Here is a 23,082-nt window from a genome sequence, read left to right as displayed (position 1 = left end):
AAGAGAATTTTTGTATGGAAATGTTGGATGGAGGTATTTTTTCGTATCAATTTTGATCTTATGCTAATAAGGAAATATGACTTTGAGATGTCCATCGATGTAGACGAAGATTATCTAGAAGATCATAGATGGACTGAGAAATAATGAGAAGAGTACATGGCCAACATTAAAACCAAGTTCCACATCTTGAGTGCCCTACCTGTAGACGTGATTGATCGGATTAGAGCCTACCAATCCGCCAAAGTTTTGTGGGATAAGTTGGTGGAGCTACATAAAAGTACCTTGGAGGCAAAACTAGCTAAAAAGAGATCTTTTGAGTAGCCAAACCAATAACTTGAAGTTGGAAAAAGGAGAATTAGTTGAACAGTTGAATGTCAAATCGTAGATTCCTATTATATGGTAAAGGACTTTGAGGTAACTACTTTAGATCTCTCTTTTTTTTGCTACTATGGAATTACGCTAGTCTAAACTTCTAGGTTTAGCAACAGAGATGATATTTACGCATAATTTAACCCTGATAAAATATCCATAGTCTTTATCAAAATCTTCTTCCATGGATAACAATGAAGAGATCTTTCTAGTAAAGAAAATGAAAAAGGTGTTTAAATTTTTTAACTTTGATAGCAAAAGGTCAAGAAGTTAAGGAAGAAAAAGGTAAGATGCTTTAATTGTGATAAAGATCTTATGAAGGACAAATGCCCAAAATTGATTAAAAAAAAGGTAAAGAAAAGGTCAAAGTTGAGCAAAAACTCAAGGTGCACAATCTGAAAGCTACCTGGAATGACACTACGTCCACATCAAAAGCATCAGATGAAGAGATGCATCACAGGCTAGTATTGCCTTTATGGCAATAGACGGCAAATAAATTGACAATGTCAGTTCCTCATTAGATAAAGAAAGTCATGGGAGCCTTAGTGAAGGGGGAGCTATTCCCAATGAGTCAGATGACATGTTAAGTGAGGTCATGAATCAATCCTCTAAAAAATTATATGATGCAATTACTTTTATCCATATTATTTAGATCATTAAAGTTAGAAATAAATATCTAGATATGAAAGAATTGGGAGCCTCATTAGAAGCTAAGTTATTCATGTCCTAAGGATGATGTTAAAAAAAATAGAGGCTAAGAATGTAAGACTAAGGGATCGGGTAGAAACACGTAAGGTTGTCTCAGAAAAGTTTTTGGTTGCTTCAAACAACCTAAACATGTTAGTAGGTAATCAAAAGGCAAGTTGTAGCAAGGAAGATTTAGAGTATAGCAGACTAATCATAATTTTAGTTTTCAAGCTTCTAAGGGATAAAGCACAATTAAGAAGGTTTGGAAGAACTTGATACCTAAGAAATACCTAATCAATTCAATTTAATTTATTTTGGCTGCCAAAATTTATTCTTAACCTTCAGAAATCCCTAGGATGATTAGCCATTATAAATTGGATTCAAATTTCTATATTGGTTGACCATTGTTGCATGGCCACGTGCCAAATTTTAAAAAATTAATATGATTTTTTGAGTTAATCTCCCATGTAATAAATCTATTCTTAGAATTTTAGACTTTTTTAAATTTTATAAAATTTAAGAAAATTTTTTAAGCATTAAGACAAATTATTAATTTCCTTTCATATATACCGGCATTGGGCAACAGTCGACTATTGATTGATAGAAGCATCAAATCACTATGTTAAACCTAGTTTATTTTGGAACGCCCATTTTTGATGTTGTTAAAGAGGGAACTAAGTTAGGTACCTAATTTTCTAAAGAGGGAGATGGATGCAGGTTATAAACTTGTATTTAACTCAATAAGGAGCTTATTTGAAGCGAGAGCCTAGGATTAGGTTCTATTTGCATTTACTACATGTTAGCATTTTTTATATATGCTAATTTTTCCTAACTTGAACAAATTACCAAACATCAAAAACGGAGATTGTCGAAACTTTCGTCTCTCAAGTGGTCTAATGCAGCCATAGGTTTTAATGATTGGTCAAAGGATTTAAATTAGGCCTTGAGTTTGTGTTTGATTTATGTGTCTGTGCGCAGAAACTTAGGTATATGCACATGAAGACAACTTAACACGGTCAAGGTCGTTAGTCAACTAGTCACTATAGACAACTAGTGAACCCTAGATGAAGTGGACACGACCATTAAATGGATCGTAGTCGACATATTGGTTAGCTGAAAGAGTTTTGGGTAGTCAACTCGGAAACTTAGTGGATTCTTGTTTCTAGTTGACCAATCGATTGATTAACTATGATTAATTGATTGATGCAAGTTGGATGAATTAGCATAAAGGAAACAATCACAAGCTGTTGAATCTAGTCAAGTCAATGGTGGTTATGGGCAGTGTGACTATGGCCAGTCGATTGGTGAACCCTAGATGAAGTAATCACCAAGGGAAACACAATATACGGTTGCGAGCCGTAGGAATTGGTGAGACTAGTTAACTGATGCTATTAATCTAGTCTGATGGGTATCACGTTAGCAAACATGTCAATGAAGAAATTCATGAAAGACATTTTAAAATGGGGTCTAAAGGCCATGAACACAACAATAGACAAACAACAAAATGAGAAAAAGCTTTGTTTATTGTTTTCCTTGTCAAAATCTCTGTTGTTAGCCTCTTGTGTCTATTATAGCGATGTTGTTAGAGATTTCTCCAACTTTGGCACTTCACCGAAGAAGAGAAAATATCGGGGACTCTAGGAGTGATATGTCTAAAAGATTATTGATCGTGGACTAGGAGTCTGAGGCTACCAAACCATGTAAATCGTTTGTCCTTATCTCTGTAGTGTGGTACATGCTTGTTTTTTATTTATTTTTCCACTACTAATTCTATTTTGTGATCTTGTTGAGATTGCAGCAAGAGAAAAGAATTTTTAGTGTCAAACAAACAAAATTGAAGATCTAGTTGTAGGACCATTTCTATGCTAGAGGAGGGGGTGGGGTGAATAGCGTATAATAATTTTATGAGTTGATAGTTCAAATTGTAAACCAATAAACAAAGTATGCAACGGAAATAAAATAAATACTTTGAATTAAAGACTAACTTGATTAATCATAACTAATTAACCAAACCAAGATTAGCATGCAAGATCTAATAGAACATTTAACAAGATTAGTACACAAGATCTAATAGAAGACTTAACAAGTTTAGCATGCAAGATCTAAGTTAAATAAAAATATGATTCTTAGTAAATATCTCCTTTCCAAAAAACCTCTGGAGGAAACCTTTTAACAAGAATCTCGATGATTAAGCACAAATATATAATAAAAGACATTACAACTAAAGAGTAAGAAAAGTTACAAGCCCTAGGTTGTAATTGAACTTTGAGCACAAACGCAGAGCGTTAGCACAAGAAGAATAGAAGTGCTTAGAAGAGAGAACGACAGAATTCGTTGACTTGACACTCTTTTGGAACCCTTTCGGTCGCCTAGAGCATACTGACTTGGCTGCAAATTTGATCCGTGTCGATAATGATTCAGTGGACTATGGTCTCATGGACTCCTTCCAGGTGCGTGCCTGAAGCATGATCAAACTCTTATCTTGACCGTCTCCTCCGGATCACTGGTGCATGCCTACGTCGGTGAAGCTGCTCTGGTCACCCATACCATCAAGGTCACCTCGTTCTGGTCGCCTGAAAATTCCTAACTTTGTCAATCATATTTATCCCCAGCCAGTCGACCAGATCCCATCTAGTCGCTTGGAACTATCAAGTAGCTTCCTGCAATAAAGAGTTAGCACAACATAGTAGTAATGCAAATACTAAGTTCTGAACAACACCCGTTCTTGAAGCTTAATTTTCCTTTGCTTGGGTAACTTCAGGACTTTGCCAAATGTTCAGCTCTCAGCTAAGCCACATGGACTTTTACAGCCAAAACCTAAGCTCTCAGTTGACCTTCCGCTTGATTCCCAACTAGGTCTTACCGCTGCCCAGACTTGTCATTGCCTAGTCCCACTAGAATTTCAATTGTCTAGTCCCACTAGGATTTTGCCATTGCCTGGTTCCCAACCCGGTCTTTGCATCCTGTCTAAGTTACTTGTACCTACAAACTTGACAATCTTGTTAGATCACAAACAAATCTAACTTTAAACATAACCATACATCAAAACATAGATTCCTTGAGAGCAGCAACGACTCAAAATGATATGGTGTTGATTGCTTTAGCATTGAGGGAGCAACTAGAAGAATGCTGGAAATAGGTTGGTAGTGCTGGAAGTGTGGTTGGAAGAGGGTGATAGTAGAAGACCATGGAGGGGTTGCTTGTGGTTGAAGTTCAATGAAGGTTGAAGTTGTGGCCAGTCAAGAGAAAGAGGTTTGGGAGGAGGCCAAGGAGAGTTGTATCATGATCAATTGTTCTAATAGCATATCAGAAAATAAAGTAGGAACAAGAAGAGAGTTTGAAAACTGATATTCTTGATTGTTTCTAATGCCCAAATTAGCCTTATATACAGGATCATTGCATGAATATATGGTATATAATTTTCTTATTATCGTACCTACAAATATAGTAGCAAATATGATACATATGGTAGGCTATTATATGGTAAATTTAATTGATTGGCTTGTCCATGATAGAATATTATCTAAAATCATTCATACTTTACTAACAATAAACATGACCTTAGTGTTTCAATAACAAGAAAGGTTTTATTTTTTATTGGTATTTATTAAAGACATTATTTCCGGTTGATGAAAAAACTTATTCATGTGAATTACTTGTTTTTCTCCTCATATTGCTTTGTTTTTTTTACTATGCATTTGATGAATAATTTTTACAAAGAGGATACAAAATTGTGGATTGCTCATTAACTTGTGTCTGTTTCTTTGTTTCAGGTTATGGATCTTGTACATACCCTTCATCTGCAAGGTATGCCATGCTTGATATTTATTTTTAAGCTACTCATTTCATAGAGTGTTCATTGTCTTTAAAGCTTAATCCTTGTGTACAATTTGGTTGGTGCCATATTTTTTAAAAGCTAAAACAATGTGACTATTATTGGAGATAATGAAGAATTCAGAAGCTGAATCAAATTCATTTTTTCATGGGAAGAAAAAAGAATTTGTTTTGCTTCTAAACCTGGGATTTTAAACTTAGATTTATCTGTTATGAAAATTGCACTTTAGAGGTTCTCTAGCTTGTGATCTATGACATAATTACTGACTAATCCTATGGATATGGCTGTTTTTTTTCACTACTGTTCATATTTGACCATATTAACCTATAGGTTGTATACTATATCATTTCTAGGATTACTCAAGTCTAATATCTTGCTTTAGATACCCTGTCCATTGTGTTTGTGCACTATACCAACCTTCATTTTAGGATTGTTTGATTCCTCCCTGTTTAATGTTGTTGTAAGACAAAATTTAATAGTGTAATAGGTCCAGCATTAGTAAAAGATCCTCTATCTTGTTGCAGGTCCTTTATCTTTTGAGTTTGTTTTGACCAAGATTTTCAAAACATATGACCCAGTTGATTCCCCACTTAATAGAATAAGGCTTGGTTGTTGTTGATGACAGTTGATTAATTGCATAGAGCATATGGGGTATGTTATGTGGTTGCTATTAATATATTAAAAAATATTTATATCTAAGTTATTATTTACAAAATAAATGTTTAATAATTTACAAATTACAAGCTACCAAATAGCTTAGAGTTTTATTCAATTTGATTTAATTTAAATTGGTTTAATAGTACCATTTAAGATGTTTTAACATACATCCGTATAGTGCATGTGGTCCCTTCGACATCCACATATGCGACTCAATTATGGGCTTTTGAAAACGTAGTTTTTGACCACTGGTACTACCTTATCTAGTGACATCAATAGAGCCCTTGGAACAACAAAAGCATATGAATTGCCTCCAAACTGCATAATCATCTTCTAAGAATTGGGCTTTGATTTCCTATTAATTACCAGCCAATTTTCTTTGAATTTCTGGCACTACATCATAGTAGCTAAAGTCTCTATTCAACGGTTCAAAGTGATTGAAAGGATATTTTGCCCAGATTTTAAGGTTGCTTTTCCCAAGGGGCTATACCATCTCATTTTACATTAGGTTGAAAACTATGGAATTTTGACCTTCCAATAAAGATGGAAGAGAAAATTCTTCTCTGTTTCACACTGGTCGTGGTTGTTTTCCATCGAATGGGATGACTATGACTCAATATTTTCAGGCTTAGTATGGAAAAACAACTCAGTTCTAGCAATTTATTCAAGAACAACACTTCTTTCTTTCTCAAGAATCCATGTAAAGAGAAATAATTAGGTTCTGTAAGGTTGGAACTTGTAACGCACTGCCACTTTGACTCTCTAACCTCCTTTTTCTTGTATTACTTGTGACATCAACTCTGTTGACTACTTCAGGGAAAGCTCTCTCTAAGACTCCCCTAAAGAGACTCTTTTAGTAGAACTTATGAGGTAGGTTCCTTACACACTTCAACTCCACTTCCAAAATTTTCAGGGTCAAAACCACTTGCTTCGATGCTTGAGATTGAGCGTTCTACTTTTGCAGTTGTTGTTGAGATCATAACCGCTCCTTCTAGTGCAGAGTCAGTTGTAGTTGAAATTCTAATTACCTTGAAGAGATTTGCATCCTTTGGAGGTAGCAAGATGCATGCTGCTACAGAACCATCTAAGAATGTCAAGGTCTGCTTTGGAGTTTTTGAGGATTATATTGAGGAGTCCTTCGAAGTTGAATCTGACTAACCAAGCTGATCCATCATCGAGTTGTGCAGAGTTATACTTCAATGATAGGAAATCTCCAAAATGGTGTTTGGGAACTCAAGAATACTATGCTGTGAACTTGATGGGAGACTAAAGACTGGTGATCCTTAGACTTAAGCTCTAAGCAGGCTAGAAATTAATTCCATGGCATGGCGCGGCAATCTTTTATTAAGTTTCATGAGTGATCTCTTGCTTTTCCAAAGACTCTGTCCTCAGCTTTCCTAAGAACCTCACCTTATGGAACTGGGCCAAAGATAACAGATTGCAATCAACTTGTTGCTTGAGAAGGTTGAAAGCTCAGGCAGAAAAAACTCAATTTTGTAAGAGACAATCTGATATGGCCGAAGTGTAGAAACTCAAGAAACAAGTCAAAGAGTTATTAGTTCAGCTTGCCCAGTCCGAAAGGAGAGAAGAACAATTGGTTGAAAAGTATGGTTGTTAGCTTACTCTGTCACATGCCTAGTTTTTTCCTTCTTAATGAGACTAGCAGCAACTCTTGAGACCCAAGAGAAAAACACTTCCAATTTTGAGGCCACATAAGTTCCACTTTGCATCATATGGCAAGATAGTAGAAGTCTTAATAGAAGCCCATCATTAAAAGTTCAATCAACTTGAAATTTCATGTGCAAGATCTTGATAAAGCTATCAAGGCTTACAATAATTCCAATCATTATAGTAGGATCTCCCAAGTTTGCTAAGAGCTCTTTTAATGTTTTTTATTAGCTTTGCAGATATCAAGGAGTTTGGGTTGCTCCTATTTTAGCGGTACCTTGTAAGTGTTTGAGCAAACCCTGCATGTGTATTTGATGTGTCTTAAGTTATGAAAGAATTTGGCAGGACATAAATGGAGCTCACTGAGCTCATGACTCAACGAGGTTGAGGATGGATAATGATTTGGCACAACATTAGTAACACACTTAATGGATTAAAGGTTCAATAGAGTTCGAGGCATGTTGCACGAGACATATGAGGGATTATAGGATGAGAAGCATTTAGGACGTGTTAGAGTAGCTCATGGGGCTTCACTTAGACCCACTAACTTAGTTGACTTGGTGGTTCGAGGTCAGTTGGAGATTGATGATTTGAGACACCAAGGTATGCAAAATGAGGAGCATCAATATGTTGGTGGCGGAAGCATTAGCTAATCGAACCTATATTTTTATATTGACAAAGGTTCAAAGTTAAGGGTTTTTGTGATCTAACAAGGTTACCTGAGTGTGTAGGAAAGCCCTAATTGAGGTTAGGAAGTCTTGATCAAGTGAATTGGGCCCGAAGTCGTGGTCGAGTGGACTAGGTAGAAGTCTTGGCAGATCGAGAACATTGGGAAGAAGCCCTTGGGTTCGTGGACATCAGGCAGATGTCTAGATAGGTCGACGATTGGACGTCTAATAGGAAGTCTCGGAGGTCAAAGATCGGATGTTGAGCAAAAGTCTAAATAGGTCTGGAAGACTAGATGTTTGGCAAAAAGGTAACTCTCCTAAGAGGAGTAGGTGAGGACACGTTCCCTGTTGAGGGAATAGTAGACGTCGGTTCGACCTAGATATCAGGGACATCCAAAGTCAGAATCGGACAATCTAAATCATTATATTATGCTTGTTTTTTAACTCTGTGATACAGGAAATCAAAGCTGGAAGTTGGTCAGAAAAGTGACTTCCAGGCGCCCGGGAAGGGTCTAGGCGCTCGGAGTCCAGGCATCCGGAAAGGGTCCAAGCGCTCAGAGTCCAGGCACCTTGAAGATGGTCCAAGGGCATGGATGAGTTAGCATCTAGCTATACGAGTGATGAGTTGGCACACCCCTGTTGGCTGGCACATGCCAAAGTCCGGGTGGTCGAGAGTGGTCTAGGCGTTTGGATCAAGATAAACTTTGGCAGATAGAGTTTCCTCGAAGGGATGCCATGTCAGCTTCATGGGGGCGCCCGGGGATCAATCCAGGCGTCTGGATGAACCTATAAAAAGAACTTCGATTAGCAGCTTCAGGACATAATTCTCTACGACTTCTATATTTGCATGCTGCTCTAATTACTGCTCTACGACATCGAACCATTGTCCCAACGATGACTACGTTCGAGCTTCTATTCCAAAGTCATCGGTATAATTGTTCTTGTTTACTTGTACTTCATTTCAAATCACTTGTATAAGCATTTGAAGTTCTAGTGGATTGCTTAACGAAAGCACTCAACGAATGCGGGCCTTGGAGTAGTAGTTGCTGGACTACAAACCAAATAAAATGAAAAATTGTTAGCATTGTTTGCTTTTCCTTCTTTTACTTTATCTTCCGCTGTGTTTTCTCGATTGTTTTATTAAAAAGTGAAAAAACGACTCGCGCTATTCTCCTCTCTAGCACGCTTTTCGATCCTACACAACGTACAACATTGAAAGTAGCTCGAAGAAGATGAATTACATAAGGAAAAAGTGAAGGATGACACATGGAGCGAGTCATGAGTTTAGTATATTTGAGGGACTTGAGGACTAGTAGGAGATGACTTTGGTGGCGAAGTCAAGATGTGTCGGCGTTTAAGATTATATACAAGTACGAGTTGAGAGACTTTTTTTCTTGGGAGAGAGTAAATCTCAACTTAGGTAAAGATTCATCATACTTGGGGCTTCAGTTGGCTAGTGAGTTGAATCAACTAAGGAGTTGACTCAGGCTTGATGGCTAATGAATAAAATATTTCTATTTAGAACCTAGTTGACTAGGCAGCCGACTAATTGAATTTAGTTTATAGATGGTGGGTTCCAATTGATTAGAAACCTGACTTGACTAAAGAGTTGACTCAGTCTTGGCGGTTCGCAAACAAAATATAATATTTAAGTTTGGAGCCTAGTTGATTGGGAAGTTGTCTGAATGAGATAGTCAACTAATGGTGGATTCCGGTGGCTGATGCTGCAGTAAGAAATCTAGAAGTATTTGTTGATCTAACAAATTTGAGCTACAGCAATTAGATGGCCTAGGGTTTACAAAGGATCAGAAGATTGATGGTAGAATCTAGTCGAATGGGTAGCCATTGATAGACTGCATACTAAAGCTATTAGAAAATGGTGGGATCTAGTCGACTAAACTTCGACAAGACAACAATAACTAAAGTCAAAGAATATTGAAGGCTATAAAATGAGGACCGAAAGAAGCATTTGAAGGTTGATGAAAAGATTGATTGTATGATATTTACAACTTTTTCTTGTATTTTTATCCTTCCTCTAAGCTCGTATGGTAAAACTTATTATAAGAGGTTTCTCTAAGTCCAGGAGTTATTCACAAAGGAGAATGATAGTGGGCTTTTACGAGTAATTCACAGTCATGTCGTCGAGTAGGAATAAGGGTTATGAACCATGTTACATCCTTGTGGTGATTGGTATATGCAAATTGTTTATGTTTTTATTCTCGCTGCTAATTGTATTTGTTATGACCTTTCTAATTCCATCCCATATAATTTTCCTATACAAATATTAATATTGGACTAAACCATTTCTTTTGATTTGCTCGGACATAAGCTGAATAAGGATTTGTGTTGTTGTCATAGACTAAGGATTTATGCATATTTGAAGAATCGAATATATTCTGTTAGAGGGGGAGCATGAGTAGGCGATGCACCTTTTCACTTTCTTGTAAAATTGACTCAATTAAATTGTTAGATAATGGGTGCATGTGTTCAGTTGAATTTATCACATTGTATATGACAATAAATGAATGTGTACAAGCTAAAACAACAATATAATATCGTTCAGAGACAATGAGTAAGCTTGCAAGTATGATTCATTGCTTTAACTCATCAAAACAATGAGCTTTCAGAGCATCAGATACCTTCTAGTTGAGCAAACTCTTCATCTACATTTACCCCTAGATAGATACTTTTTATCCAAAAACATCACGTAGGTAATGCTCATGATCTGCTAAGGTTCTCCCAAGCGAGCTTCCTCATTACCTTATGTCTAATAATTAAAATACAATCTAAAACAAGTGTATTCAAGAATAGAAGCAATAGATATCTTGTAGAAACAAAATAGCTTGTAAATCATAAACTCACCCTAAAGATAAAGATGTACCACTAAGTAGAGTATTATCAAAGAGAGCTTCCAGATCAAGGGTGAAAACTTTATTATACTTCTAAAGACTCTTTATGCCCCTTTGACACTTAAGAATGATTAGGAGTAGTCAATTGGACACAAAATATTTTCAATTGACAAAAGAAGCTTTTGATTGAAGTGATATATTTTAGTCAACTAGTCACTAGTTGATTAGAGCTTAAATAAAAGTATTTTGCCTAACACTAGACTCGATCATGGTTTGGAACTGTCGGCTTGGAACCATCGGTTTGGAACTTCCAATTTTGTGATTTGGAATTGTCAGCTCGATGGTTAGAAAAATATTGATCTTTAACCTTATCCTATTAAGGTGGAATAGTATTGTACAACCCACAAGTGCATAGTTGTAATCAAGTAATAAAATATCGATCCCACAAGGACTGTTGATTAAACACTAGTTAACTTCGCACAACGAATTATCTAGACAATCGAGAGTTGGTTCACAAATGCTAGGAAGAGAGAGATTGAGAGTTTGGGTGGTGGATGATTGATTCTAGGAGTTCGGTTTCATTATGATGCTAGTTAATGTTCCTATGTATTGTTCATTTCCTTATCTCCATGGCTATACTTTGTAAGATTTCTAACTAAAGTTCGGCTCTACCCTGCAAAGATTGCATCGGAGAGTTTACTCAAGTTCTAATGTCATTAAGTAAAGAAGCAACTCTAGAAAGTCCGATTAAAGGGTTATCCTAAGACCCCTGGTTATACAATTACTAGAGTTATCCGATTTACTTACTAACAGTAGATTAATAATATTAAGTAGAAGAGATAACCTAAGATGTACGGTTAAAGAATTATCCTTTGTCACCTAGGGCTCCTCAGGTTTGCGATCCTATATTATATAATATACCTATTAACATTAATTTAGGAGAAACCTTCTAAACTCTAATTAACTTTCCTTATAGGAAATTGCCTCCCGTTTCAAGGGTGATACTTTAGAAAGTAAGGGATACCCTCTGTTAAGGATTCCTGGTTAAACAAACTAAAGTATCTCCTTGAATAGAACTCTACATCTATATGTATTGAGCTTACACACATTTCATCAAATACATACAAGGCAGAACACACATAAAACATAGCACAAACATTTTATTAAATAAGGAAATGACATATACATAGTTCATACATTAACATCTCATTACAAATACTCCCTACATCCTAAGAATCAGATGATCTACTCTATTACAAGGGAATACAACCAAAGGATTAAGAAAATAGCAAACTACAACTCAATATATGAAAATACAGAGAAGAGAATGCTTATCCTTGAAGCCCGACGTCATTAGAGGCGTTTAGGGCTGTAAATGAACCAAGCGTTCGTGAACAAGCTTGGTGTTCGACTTGGTAAGGGCTTGTTTATGTTCGTTCAATATACATTAGATTAATTAAACAAACAAGCTTGAACAGCTCGTTAAGCTAAACAAACAAGCTTGAACACATATGTGTTCAACTCGTTAACGTTCGTGAACAATGTTCGTGAACAATGTTCACACACCATATTTATTAATAAAATTCCTTTCAATATGTTAAATAAATAATAAAATAAAATAAAATAAATAAATAAATTTAAATTATCAATCTTAATAACTAATCAAATAATTAAAAGTTTCAAACGATCAAATAAGCTTGAATTGAGAGCTTTATAACATCTAAACGAACCAAGCTCAAGCCAAGCTCGAACTAAGCTCAAGCCAAGCTTGAATTGAGAGCTTGATAACATCTAAATGAACCAAGCTCAAGCCAAGCTTTAAACAAGCTCAAGCTCATAAAAAATAAACTAAGCCAAACTTGAACACTCATTTCAAAAGCTTGGTTCATTTTAAGCTCGGCTCAGTTATCTTTTCAAACAAGCTTGAACACCCCAAAGCTCGGCTCGGCTCGGCTCGGCTTGTTTACAGCCCTAGAGGCGTTCCCTTGCTCCGAAAGTGGACGGATGATGTAGATTGGCGAAGATGGAAGCTCTAGGGTTCCTCAAAGGGGGGAGAACCCTTCTCCAAGGAAAGGGGCGGAGCCCCAAGCCAAAGATTAGTGAAAAGGGGAGAAAATCCGAATGCCAGGAGGTATGGTCGTGGCGTGAATGCCCTCGGGTGGAGAGGCACGATTGTGCTATTTGGCACGGCCAACCTCTTAAGCAACTCTGGAAATATGGCACACCCGTGGCACTGCTAAAACATGGTTCGGCTATAGAAGGGGGACACGACTGTGTTTTCACACGGTCGCCCCTTGTTGGCTGCTGGTGGAAGGCACGGCCGGAGGCTGCTTTGTCTTTGGTGCTGGGACACGACCATGCTTGTGGGGCACCACCTGTCCTTGGGTTGGCACACGGCCATACCTCTAGGGCATGACTATGTTGCTGATTTTTTCCAGAGTTGCTCCTATGTGCGTCTTTATTCCATTTTCGCTCCAAATAGCGTCTTGTCAATCAAAACATGCAAAGAGTCGATCTCTGAATAAAATAGGATGGAAGTATGACACAATAATGAAATAGGGTGTAATAAATATAGATTATATTCCTGAAATACAAGTAGATGTGCGTTAAATAATATCTAAAAGCATATATAATCTATGCACATTACACCTTCGACTTAAACCTGTAGGACCGTAAATACACTACAGGAGGGTGATTAGAGTTTTTCGAAAACTTGCGAATTAAAGCGAAGTACGAAGCGGAAGAAAAAACAATCACACACTAACACAAGTAATTTTACTTGGTTTGGAGCCTTTGACGACTCCTACTCCAAGCTCTCACTCGTCGAGTGCTTTCGTTGGGCAATCCACTAATAGTTTGAATGATTACAAAATTAAGTATAAGAACTACGAGAAAATGTTATCGACAACATAGAAAATAAACAAATTTTCATCGTTGGATGTCGGAAGAGCTTTACAGTGTCGTAGGAGCTTTTCCAGAGCACCGTGTAGGAATGAAACTCGTAGCAGATGATGTTCTGAAGTTGCTGGTCGAAGACCCTTATATAAGCCCATTCTGAACCCCTTTGGACGCCTGGACCATGCTGACGTGGCTCGACCAGTAGACGCGCTCCAACTCAATTTCGGGATAAGTTTTCTGGTCCAGGCGCTTGGACTAATTCCGAGTGCCCGGACTGCTCGGGTGCCTGAGGCACCCACCCGGGCAAGCTGGTTCGGGCTCCCGGATCCCTTTCGGGCATCTAGACTCCTCTTTTCTTCAACAGCTTCTTCCCTGCAAAAAAAAAGGTTAGTCCAGGCAACAGAAAATATATTTACCTTGCAAAACAGAGTTAGCACAACACAATAAAATAGTAGTAATTAGATCCTGTCTTCCCGAGACCAGGGTCTAGTCAAGGTCTCAGCTTAGGTTTCCCAAATGGACCTAAGCTCGATTGACGCCTACAGTTCCCTTAACGGGAACGCGTCCTCACTAGATCTTTCCTCTAGTTGCTTAGCTCCACTTACCAATTGCAGTCGTTTGACTTGCCTTTGACCCACTAGGTCTTTTCGCCAATTGTCAGGTCCGTAAACCCAACTAGACTTCGGCCGATTGTCAGGTCTCGCGGAGCCAATCAGACTTTCTGCTAGATATCGGGCCCCGCAGACCTATCTGGAGTTCCCACCAACTATTGGCCCTGCGGACCTAGCTAGATTTCAGCTTGGTGTTAGATCCTTTAGACTAGTCAACTCCTGCGCACTTGGTAAAAAGGTTAGACAAACAACACATTTAACTTTAACCTATTTGTCATACATCAAAATCAGATTATTAGTGCAACCTGCACCAACAATCTCTCTATTTTTGATGTAATGATAACTTGGGTTAAAGTTAGAAAAAAAAGCAATTAAGCAAGCATTAAAAATTAAATAAGGTGAGTTAACATGATTTGATGATTTTTCTAACCTAACCCACTATTCTCTCCTTTTGGCATACATAAAAAATAATGCATGAAGCATAATTAAATAAAGGTTTAGCAAAAACGACTTTGCAAACTTAGTTTTTCAAGCAAGTTTTCAAACAATTATGGCAAGTACTTCAAAGAATTTTGAAAACAAGGTTTTGAAAACCAACTACTGCAAATAGACAGTGCTATCTTTTGTAAGTGAGGTTTTCAAATAAAAGCACTACAAAGGTAAAAACTCAGGGTCATGTTGGGGAGGAATAAATATTTTCAAGAAAGTTTTACAAGGCTTTTCAAATAATTTGGTAAATTAATTTATACAATAGTATTCAAGCGATTTTATATAATGACTTTGTTAAAATATTGTGAAAGAAATTATCAGGGAAAATTTGAAAAGAGTTTCAAAATTTTACAAATATTTTTCAACTGTTTAAATTTTTTAAAAAATATTTTGCAAAAAATTTAAAAAAACTAAGTTTTAAAATGTTTTGCATCAGTTAAAAAAAATTGTTTGAAATGATGATACTTTTAAAAATAATTTTCAAATGTTGAGAGATAATATTAAAAATGTAAATGGTATTGAATACAAACAAACTGAAGTAAATGATAACAATAAAAATATAATCAAGTCCTATAAACTAGCTGAAGTAACAGAAAACATCTAGTAACCAAAGTATAGATCAAATAACATCAAGTTAAGAAAATGTAATAGAAAAATAAACTACTGAGACGACGAAGAAGAGGGATCGGGATCCACGATCGTAACATGTCTATCAACTCAGTATGACGAATCTGCTCCTCGTCTCGTAGACTGGAGATGTCCTGTCAAGGCTGGAGATCTCCTGTCGAAGACTCGTCATGGATGCCTCGAGCCTAATAACTCTGTTGTCTAAAGTATGAGGGATTGGAGGCTTGGGCGGCCCAAAAAGATCAGCCATGAACTCACGTATCTCTGCTTCCTCTCCTGGAGCTAGGTCAGGGTGAGCTCGGGCCGCAGGGTCAGGCTGAGGTTGGTCTGCCGGGTCAGGTGGCGGTTGGGCTGTTGGGCCAGGCTGGTGCTAGGCCTCTCTTCTCCAAGACAGGATGACATAATGCATAAAGTAGAAATGAGTGGAATGGACGCATCATAGCTACGTCATGAGTAGTCAGAGGCAAAATCATATAACTAAGACCCTATAGAGGCATAGTCTGGATCCTAAGAGTGATTAATCTAAATAAGGTCACAGTCGGTACATGCTGACCTCTAAAAAAATATGAATAAATCGTATTAAGCATAATATGCACTCATAAACGAAGAAACACTAGATGAACCAAAGTGGTATGATTACAGGGATAGTTTTGAAGACACTTATCGTATACTTAGGGATTCTCGCACATATCGTGCCGAATTATAGCAGCAATTGAACTCCTTACCAAGGACATTCCCAGACTCCTCTATGAAATATTTATGCATGGCTCTTTCAGAAACAACAACACCTGAGTCCGACACTGATGATTACATTGATTATTTACAATATTTAGCCTCACACCCCTTCCTGGTTGCAGGTTATTCTTCTGATGAATTTATTAATCCTTTCGCTGCAGAAGGTGGTGGAAATAATGCTGCTCAAATTCCTCCTAATGATGTTGCTCCAAACATTATTGTTGTCGGAACAACAGAACCTGAACCTGAATGACTGATGGAATACCCGCAACTAAAACAAATATCTGAACAGATATATTCTCAGGAAACGGTTTCCCAGTATAGGCCTCCGGCAGACGCTATTATGAACATGATAGGCTACCCTCCAACAGAGAGGAGGCCCAAGCCTGAGCCTATGAGCGCAGTAGCTGAGCCTGGGATTCATATAAGAGGACGAGGAAATTTTAAGAAAGATAATACATCTGAATGGTGGAATTTACCATCCGCCTAGCAGCAAACCGGAGCAATTCTAACATTACCAACTCAACTGGGGAAGATAGAAGATGCATTCCTACGATGGGAGGCAATTACAAAAAATGTGGCCGCCCTACAAAATTTTGCGGATACTCAAGACAAGGCAGATTTCATTGAAAACCTGCTAGGAGAAGCTGAAAGGTTAACCTGGATTCAATGGCGAATGACCTTCTCAAATGAATACCAGGAGTTAGTAAAATCAGCAGAAGGCCGCAACGATACGCAAAACATAATCTCTCAAATTAGGAGGGTATTTATTCTTGAAGACCCCTTTCAAGGGTCTACTGATATGCAGGGTAGAGCTTATAGAGATTTAGAACGTCTAACATGCCCACAGATAAAAGATATTATACCCTTCATAAATGAATATATGAATCTTGATGCAAAGACAGGACAACTATTCACAGGACCCGAGTTATCTGAAAAGTTTTGGCTAAAGCTTCCTGGAGATCTAGGCAAGAGAATAAAACTGACCTTTGAGGAGATATATCCAGGAAACACAATGGGAGTACATCCTCGGGTAGTGTTTACTTACAAATACCTAGAGGAAGAATGCAAAAAGGCAACTTTTAGTAGATCTCTCAAAGACTTGTCATTCTATAGCCAAATACCAATCCCAGGTTATTATCAAAATACAAAAAGAAAGTATAGAGTCAGAAGATCAACCACATACAAAGGAAAGCCGCCCCAGTCACATGCAAGAATAAAAAAGAAAAACATCATATCAGAAATAAAAAATGCAAATATTTTCTTTGCGGAGAAGAGGGACACTTTGCCCGAGACTGTCCCCGGGAATATAAGAATGTAAAAAGAGTGGCAATGTTTGAAGGATTAGAGCTCCCAAAAGAATATGAGATAATGCCTGTTCAAGACCAATCTGATGCTATCTATAGTATCTCAGAAGGAGAAGACCAGCAGGTACTTACTATTGCAACAGAGTCCTTATTTGTTTTTATAAAACAACGAAATTGTTATAGGATAGGAAAAACTGGGGGATGGCAATCAATGGTACGAATCTCAAAAGAACAACATAATTGCAATCATGTGTGGATGATCAATGATGAGATACCACCACCTTATGAACGCTGTCATTGCTGCAAGAGGGAAACAATGAAGAAGCACTGAATTCATTGCAGCATATGCAAAATTACCTCAAGCGGTATGTGCACAAGTAATTATTTTGATATGACAATACCTGTACAACGTGCAGTACCAACGCCATACAACCCTGTTGGTCTCGTGCAAGAGCAACAAACCTATATAACTTGGGCAGAAGCAGAGATTACCAGGCTTCAGCAGGAAGTAGAAACTGCCAAAAACTTGGCAGACCTTCAAATTGAGCAGCTAAAGAAGGAATTCTCATCAAAAGAAGAAGAGCTCTTAGAGAAATTTTTCTACAGATAAAATGGAAGTAGATACTGAAAATGAAGAACTGAGACTAAAGGTTGATGCTTTGGAACTGGAAAATCTTGATTTAAAAAGATTGCTAAGAAGGGAGCAGCCTGAATCCCTATAGATCGAAGAAGAAGTAAATGCATTCATCACCGAAGGAAATGAGAAAGTCTTCTCAGCAGAAGAAGCAGCTCATCCAAAGAAAAGGACAAATGGTCTATTCAACCTTGATGTTTATATATCCATTCCTAGTATAAAAGAATTCATAGTAAATGTCATCCTTGATACAGGAGCCACTACATGTTGTATCGACCAGACATCAATCCCAGAAGAAGCAATTGAAGATAACACATTTATAGTCAATTTCAGTGGCATCAATTCAAAAACAACAGCCAAGAAGAAGTTGAAGAATGACAATATGAAAGTTGGTGAACATTTCTTCAGGATACCCTACACATATGCTTACCCTTTATCAATTGGAGGCAACATCACTATGATAATCGGATGCAACTTCATCCGATCTCTCTATGGTGGCATCAGGATTAAAGGGGATGAGGTAACTTTCTATAAAAATATCACTACCATTAAGACTCATCAAGATATTTCTGCAGCTGCTGCCATTGAAGAGCTTGATTTAGAAGAAAAAGAATATTATCAAATAAAGGAGCAAGTCTGCACATGGCAGATAGGAACCAAGATAGAAGGCATCATAAAGGAATTATCAGATACAGGATACATCGGAAATAATCCTATGCAGTATTGGGAAAAGAACCAAGTCAAATGCAAAGTTTTTATCAAAAATCCAGACTTAACAATAGAAGACAAGCTGCTAAAGCACATAACCCCTCAAATGCAGGATGCCTTCAAAAGACATGTTCAAACCCTCCTTGATCTTAAGGTAATAAGGCCAAGCCAGAGTCGACACCGAACAATGACAATTATTGTTCATTTTGGCACAACTATTGATCCCAGAACCAAGCTTGAAATTAAGGGCAAAGAGCGCATGATATTCAATTACAAAAGGCTGAATGATAATACATACAAGGATCAATACAGCCTTCCGGGAATTAATACAATCATCAAGCGGGTAGGAGGCAGCAATATTTACTCAAAATTTGACCTAAAATCAGGCTTTCACCAGGTTGCAATGGAACAAGAGTCAATCGAATGGACATCATTCTGGGTACCTGATGGCCTATACGAATGGCTAGTAATGCCATTCGGCTTAAAGAATGCCCCCGCTATATTCCAACACAAGATGGATGAATGCTTTAAAGGTACGGAAAAATTCATCGCAGTATACATTGATGATATACTTGTATTTTCAAAAACAGAAGAAGAACACAAGGAGCATTTGAAGAAGATGTTGTCTATTTGCAAAAAGAATGGGCTCATTCTTAGCCCAACAAAAATGAAAATCAGCAGCCCTATAATTGAATTCTTGGGCGCAGTCATTGGGCCGTCAACAATAAAGCTACAAGCCCACATTATTACAAAGGTCGCCAATTTCAAAGATCAAGAGCTAATAACTACAAAGGGTCTTCGTTCCTGGTTAGGTCTTCTCAATTATTGTCGAAGTTACATACCTAACCTTGGCAGATTACTTGGCCCATTATATTCAAAGACCAGCCCAAATGGTGAAAAGAAAATGAACTCTCATGATTGGGCCTTAATTCATAAGATCAAGAAGATGATAACTGATTTACCGGACCTTGCAATTCCTCCGGAGAAATGCTATATTATACTAGAAACTGATGGATGCATGGAAGGATGGGGAGGCATATGCAAGTGGAAATCTCAGAAGTATGACCCTAAGTCAGAAGAAAAGATATGTGCTTACGCAAGTGACAAATACAGTCCAATCCAGTCCACTTGCATGAATCTCTGCATCAATTGTGGACTTGATTGGACTGTATTTGCCACTTGCGTAAGCACATATCTTTTCTTCTGACTTGGGGTCATACTTCTGAGATTTCCACTTGCATATGTCTCCCTATCCTTCCATGCATCCATCAGTTTCTAGTATAATATAGCATTTCTCCGGAGAAAGTGCGGTAAATCGTTATATCATCTTCTTGATCTTATGAATTAAGGCCCAATCATGGGAGTTCATTTTCTTTTCACCATTTGGAATGGTCTTTGAATATAATGGGCCAAGTAATCTGCCGAGGTTAGGTATGTAACCCGACGATAATTGAGGAAGAATTATCCATCTTTCATTTGAAAAATGGCGGGGCATTCTTTAGTCCGAATGACATTACTAGCCATTCAGATGAGCCTGGAAGGTACGAGTAATCTGTCCATTCGATTAATTCCCGGAAGGCTGTATTGATCCTTGTATGTATTATCATTCAGCCTTTTGTAATTGAATATCATGCGCTCTTTGCCCTTAATTTCAAGCTTGGTTCTGGGATCAATAGTTGTGCCAAAATGAACAATAATTGTCGTTGTTCGGTGTCGACTCTGGCTTGGCCTTATTACCTTAAGATCAAGGAGGGTTTGAACATGTCTTTTGAAGGCATCCTGCATTTGAGGGGTTATGTGCTTTAGTGGCTTGTCTTCTATTGTTAAGTCTGGATTTTTGATAACAATTTTGCATTTGACTTGGTTCTTTTCCCAATACTGCATAGGATTATTTCCGATGTATCCTGTATCTGATAATTCCTTTATGATGCCTTCTATCTTGGTTCCTATCTGCCATGTGTAGACTTGCTCCTTTATTTGATAATATTCTTTTTCTTCTAAATCAAGCTCTTCAATGGCAGCAGTTGCAGAAATATCTTGATGAGTCTTAATGGTAGTGATATTTTTATAGAAAGTTACCTCATCCCCTTTAATCCTGATGCCACGATAGAGAGATCGGATGAAGTTGCATCCGATTATCATAGTGATGTTGCCTCCAATTGATAAAGGGAAAGCATATGTGTAGGGTATCCTGAAGAAATGCTCACCAACTTTCATATTGCATTCTTCAACTTCTTCTTGGCTGTTGTTTTTGAATTGATGCCACTGAAATTGACTATAAATGTGTTATCTTCAATTGCTTCTTCTGGGATTGATGTCTGGTCGATACTGTTGGAACCCCAAGGTGTTTTGATGTGATCAAACAAGCTAAGTTAGGTCCTGCGTTTGTTTAACCCTTGTGTCTAAGTGTGTAGGAGCTTAGGAACACAGGAAGTCGAGCGGAAGACGCGGCTAACGAGAAGGACGACACGGGGAGAGAGCCGACGGACTCGGTGCGTCCGAGGGACGAGGTGACCGCGGAAGAGTATACCGGCGGACGAGAAGAACGTGCGCGGCATTCGAGGGACGAGAAACCGGGAAGGAAGGCTGCTCGAGGAGAAGGCCGGAACATGGGTTCGGGTGAGCCCTATTCCGGAAGGCCGAGATCACCCAAGCAAACGGAGCCGGAGCGAACAGACCCGGACCGAGATGAGCTGGATCGAGACGAGCTGAACCGGAGTTGAAAAGTCAACTTATGTTGACCTTAGGGCTCCGGGCGCCCGGAACCATTCCGGGCGCCCAGAACCGACCGGGGCGCCCGTAACCCTTCCGGGCGCCCAGAATCCCTTCCGGACGCCCAGAATCGACTTTTCAACAGGATCGAGTTTTGACTCGATCCGACCGTTGGGGGATAAAATTTATCCCCCCCAGGGCAAGGCGCCCGGACCAAGACTATAAATATAGCCTTGGTCCAGAAGCAATCATGAATTAAGAACGACTTGTAATCCAGTGCTTTCATTTGTGTTATTTCTTTCTGTGCTTTCAACGCTGTAAGAGGCTACTCCGCCCAGAGGAGAATCAATTAGTGCGCCTTCTTTGCCTTGGATTAGCAATCCTCTGATTGCAAACCAAGTAATTCCTCTGTGTCTACTTTCTGTTTTAATTAGTCTCTGCCTTTTTAATTACAAGTTCTTTTAAGTTAGTTGAATATCCGAGAAGGGTTTTTGGTTTTATTTTGTAGGGCAATTCACCTCTCCTCTTGCCGGCCTCCAAAGGGACCAACAAGTGGTATCAGAGCAAGGTGCTTTAGGAGGACTAACCACCGATCGAAGCAACAAAGATGGCCGGACCAAGTATCGTCCCACCAAAATTCGAGGGGAACTTCGCAGATTGGAAGCATCGTATGGAGGTATTCCTAAAAATAGATTTTGAAATTCGGTTTATTATGAAATATGGTTTTGTAGCTCCAATAGATAAAGATGGAAAAGAAAAAGAAGAGAGTGATTGGACAAAGAAGGAGCAGAATGAGTCGGTAGCAAACGACCGTGCGGAACATCACCTGCTGAGCGTGTTACCGCCTCAAGAGGTCAACCGCATCGGAAACTGCTTATCTGCTAAAGAACTTTGGGAGAAGTTCCTGGAACTCCACGAAGGCACGTCCGAAGCAAAGCTCGCGAGAAGGGACATCCTCCGCAACAAACTGATGAACATCCGTCTGGAGAAAGGTGAGAAAGTAGCCGGTCTACATGCAAAGGTAAAAGAACTAGTTACTGGTCTCGAAAATCTTAGTGAAACGGTAACAAACCGGGACACTATACGCTACGCACTCAATGCGTTTCCAAGAACTCCGGAATGGACATCAATCGTCGATGCTTACTACATCTCAAAAGACCTGAAGGTAAGTACTTTAGAAGAGTTGTTTTCTACCCTTGAATTACACGAAACTAGATGTGCAGAGATATCAAAGGACACAACCAAGACTATAGCGCTGAACGCAACCAATAAGGATGAACCCGAGTCAGACTCCGAAGACGATCAAGAAGCGTACATGGTAAGAAACTTTAAAAAGTTTTTTAGATCTAATAAATTTAAAATGCAGAATAACAAGAATCAAAAAGGTAGAAGAAAGGTACGGTGTTACCAGTGTCAGAAGGAGGGACACCTAAGGGAAGACTGCCCAGAACTCAAGAAGGTCAAAATGAAGACACCCAAGAAATACAACCTAAAAGCAACTTGGGACGACACTTCTTCATCTGAATCAGAAGCTCAAGAATATGCGGGGATTGCACTGATGGCAAGCCACAAAGGACAAAGTACATCAGAACCCAGCATCGATGAAGGGGGAGCGACCTCAGATGGAA

General features: G+C 38.4%; 1 protein-coding gene across 1 annotated transcript in view; it reads left to right on the top strand.

Annotated features, from left to right (window-relative positions):
• LOC122039602 (PLASMODESMATA CALLOSE-BINDING PROTEIN 3-like) overlaps positions 1 to 23,082 on the top strand; it is a 51,179-nt gene that overhangs the window by 7,582 nt on the left and 20,515 nt on the right. Inside the window, exon 2 of the mRNA XM_042599145.1 lies at positions 4,830 to 4,863. Within this exon, the coding sequence (XP_042455079.1) occupies positions 4,830 to 4,863 (34 nt within the window). The remainder of the gene's footprint in view (positions 1 to 4,829; positions 4,864 to 23,082) is intronic.

Source organism: Zingiber officinale, chromosome 2A, assembly GCF_018446385.1.
Source record: "Zingiber officinale cultivar Zhangliang chromosome 2A, Zo_v1.1, whole genome shotgun sequence".
In the NCBI taxonomy this organism is placed as follows: domain Eukaryota; kingdom Viridiplantae; phylum Streptophyta; class Magnoliopsida; order Zingiberales; family Zingiberaceae; genus Zingiber; species Zingiber officinale.
Note: the sequence above shows the minus strand (reverse complement) of the source record. Positions and strands in the feature narration are given on the sequence as shown.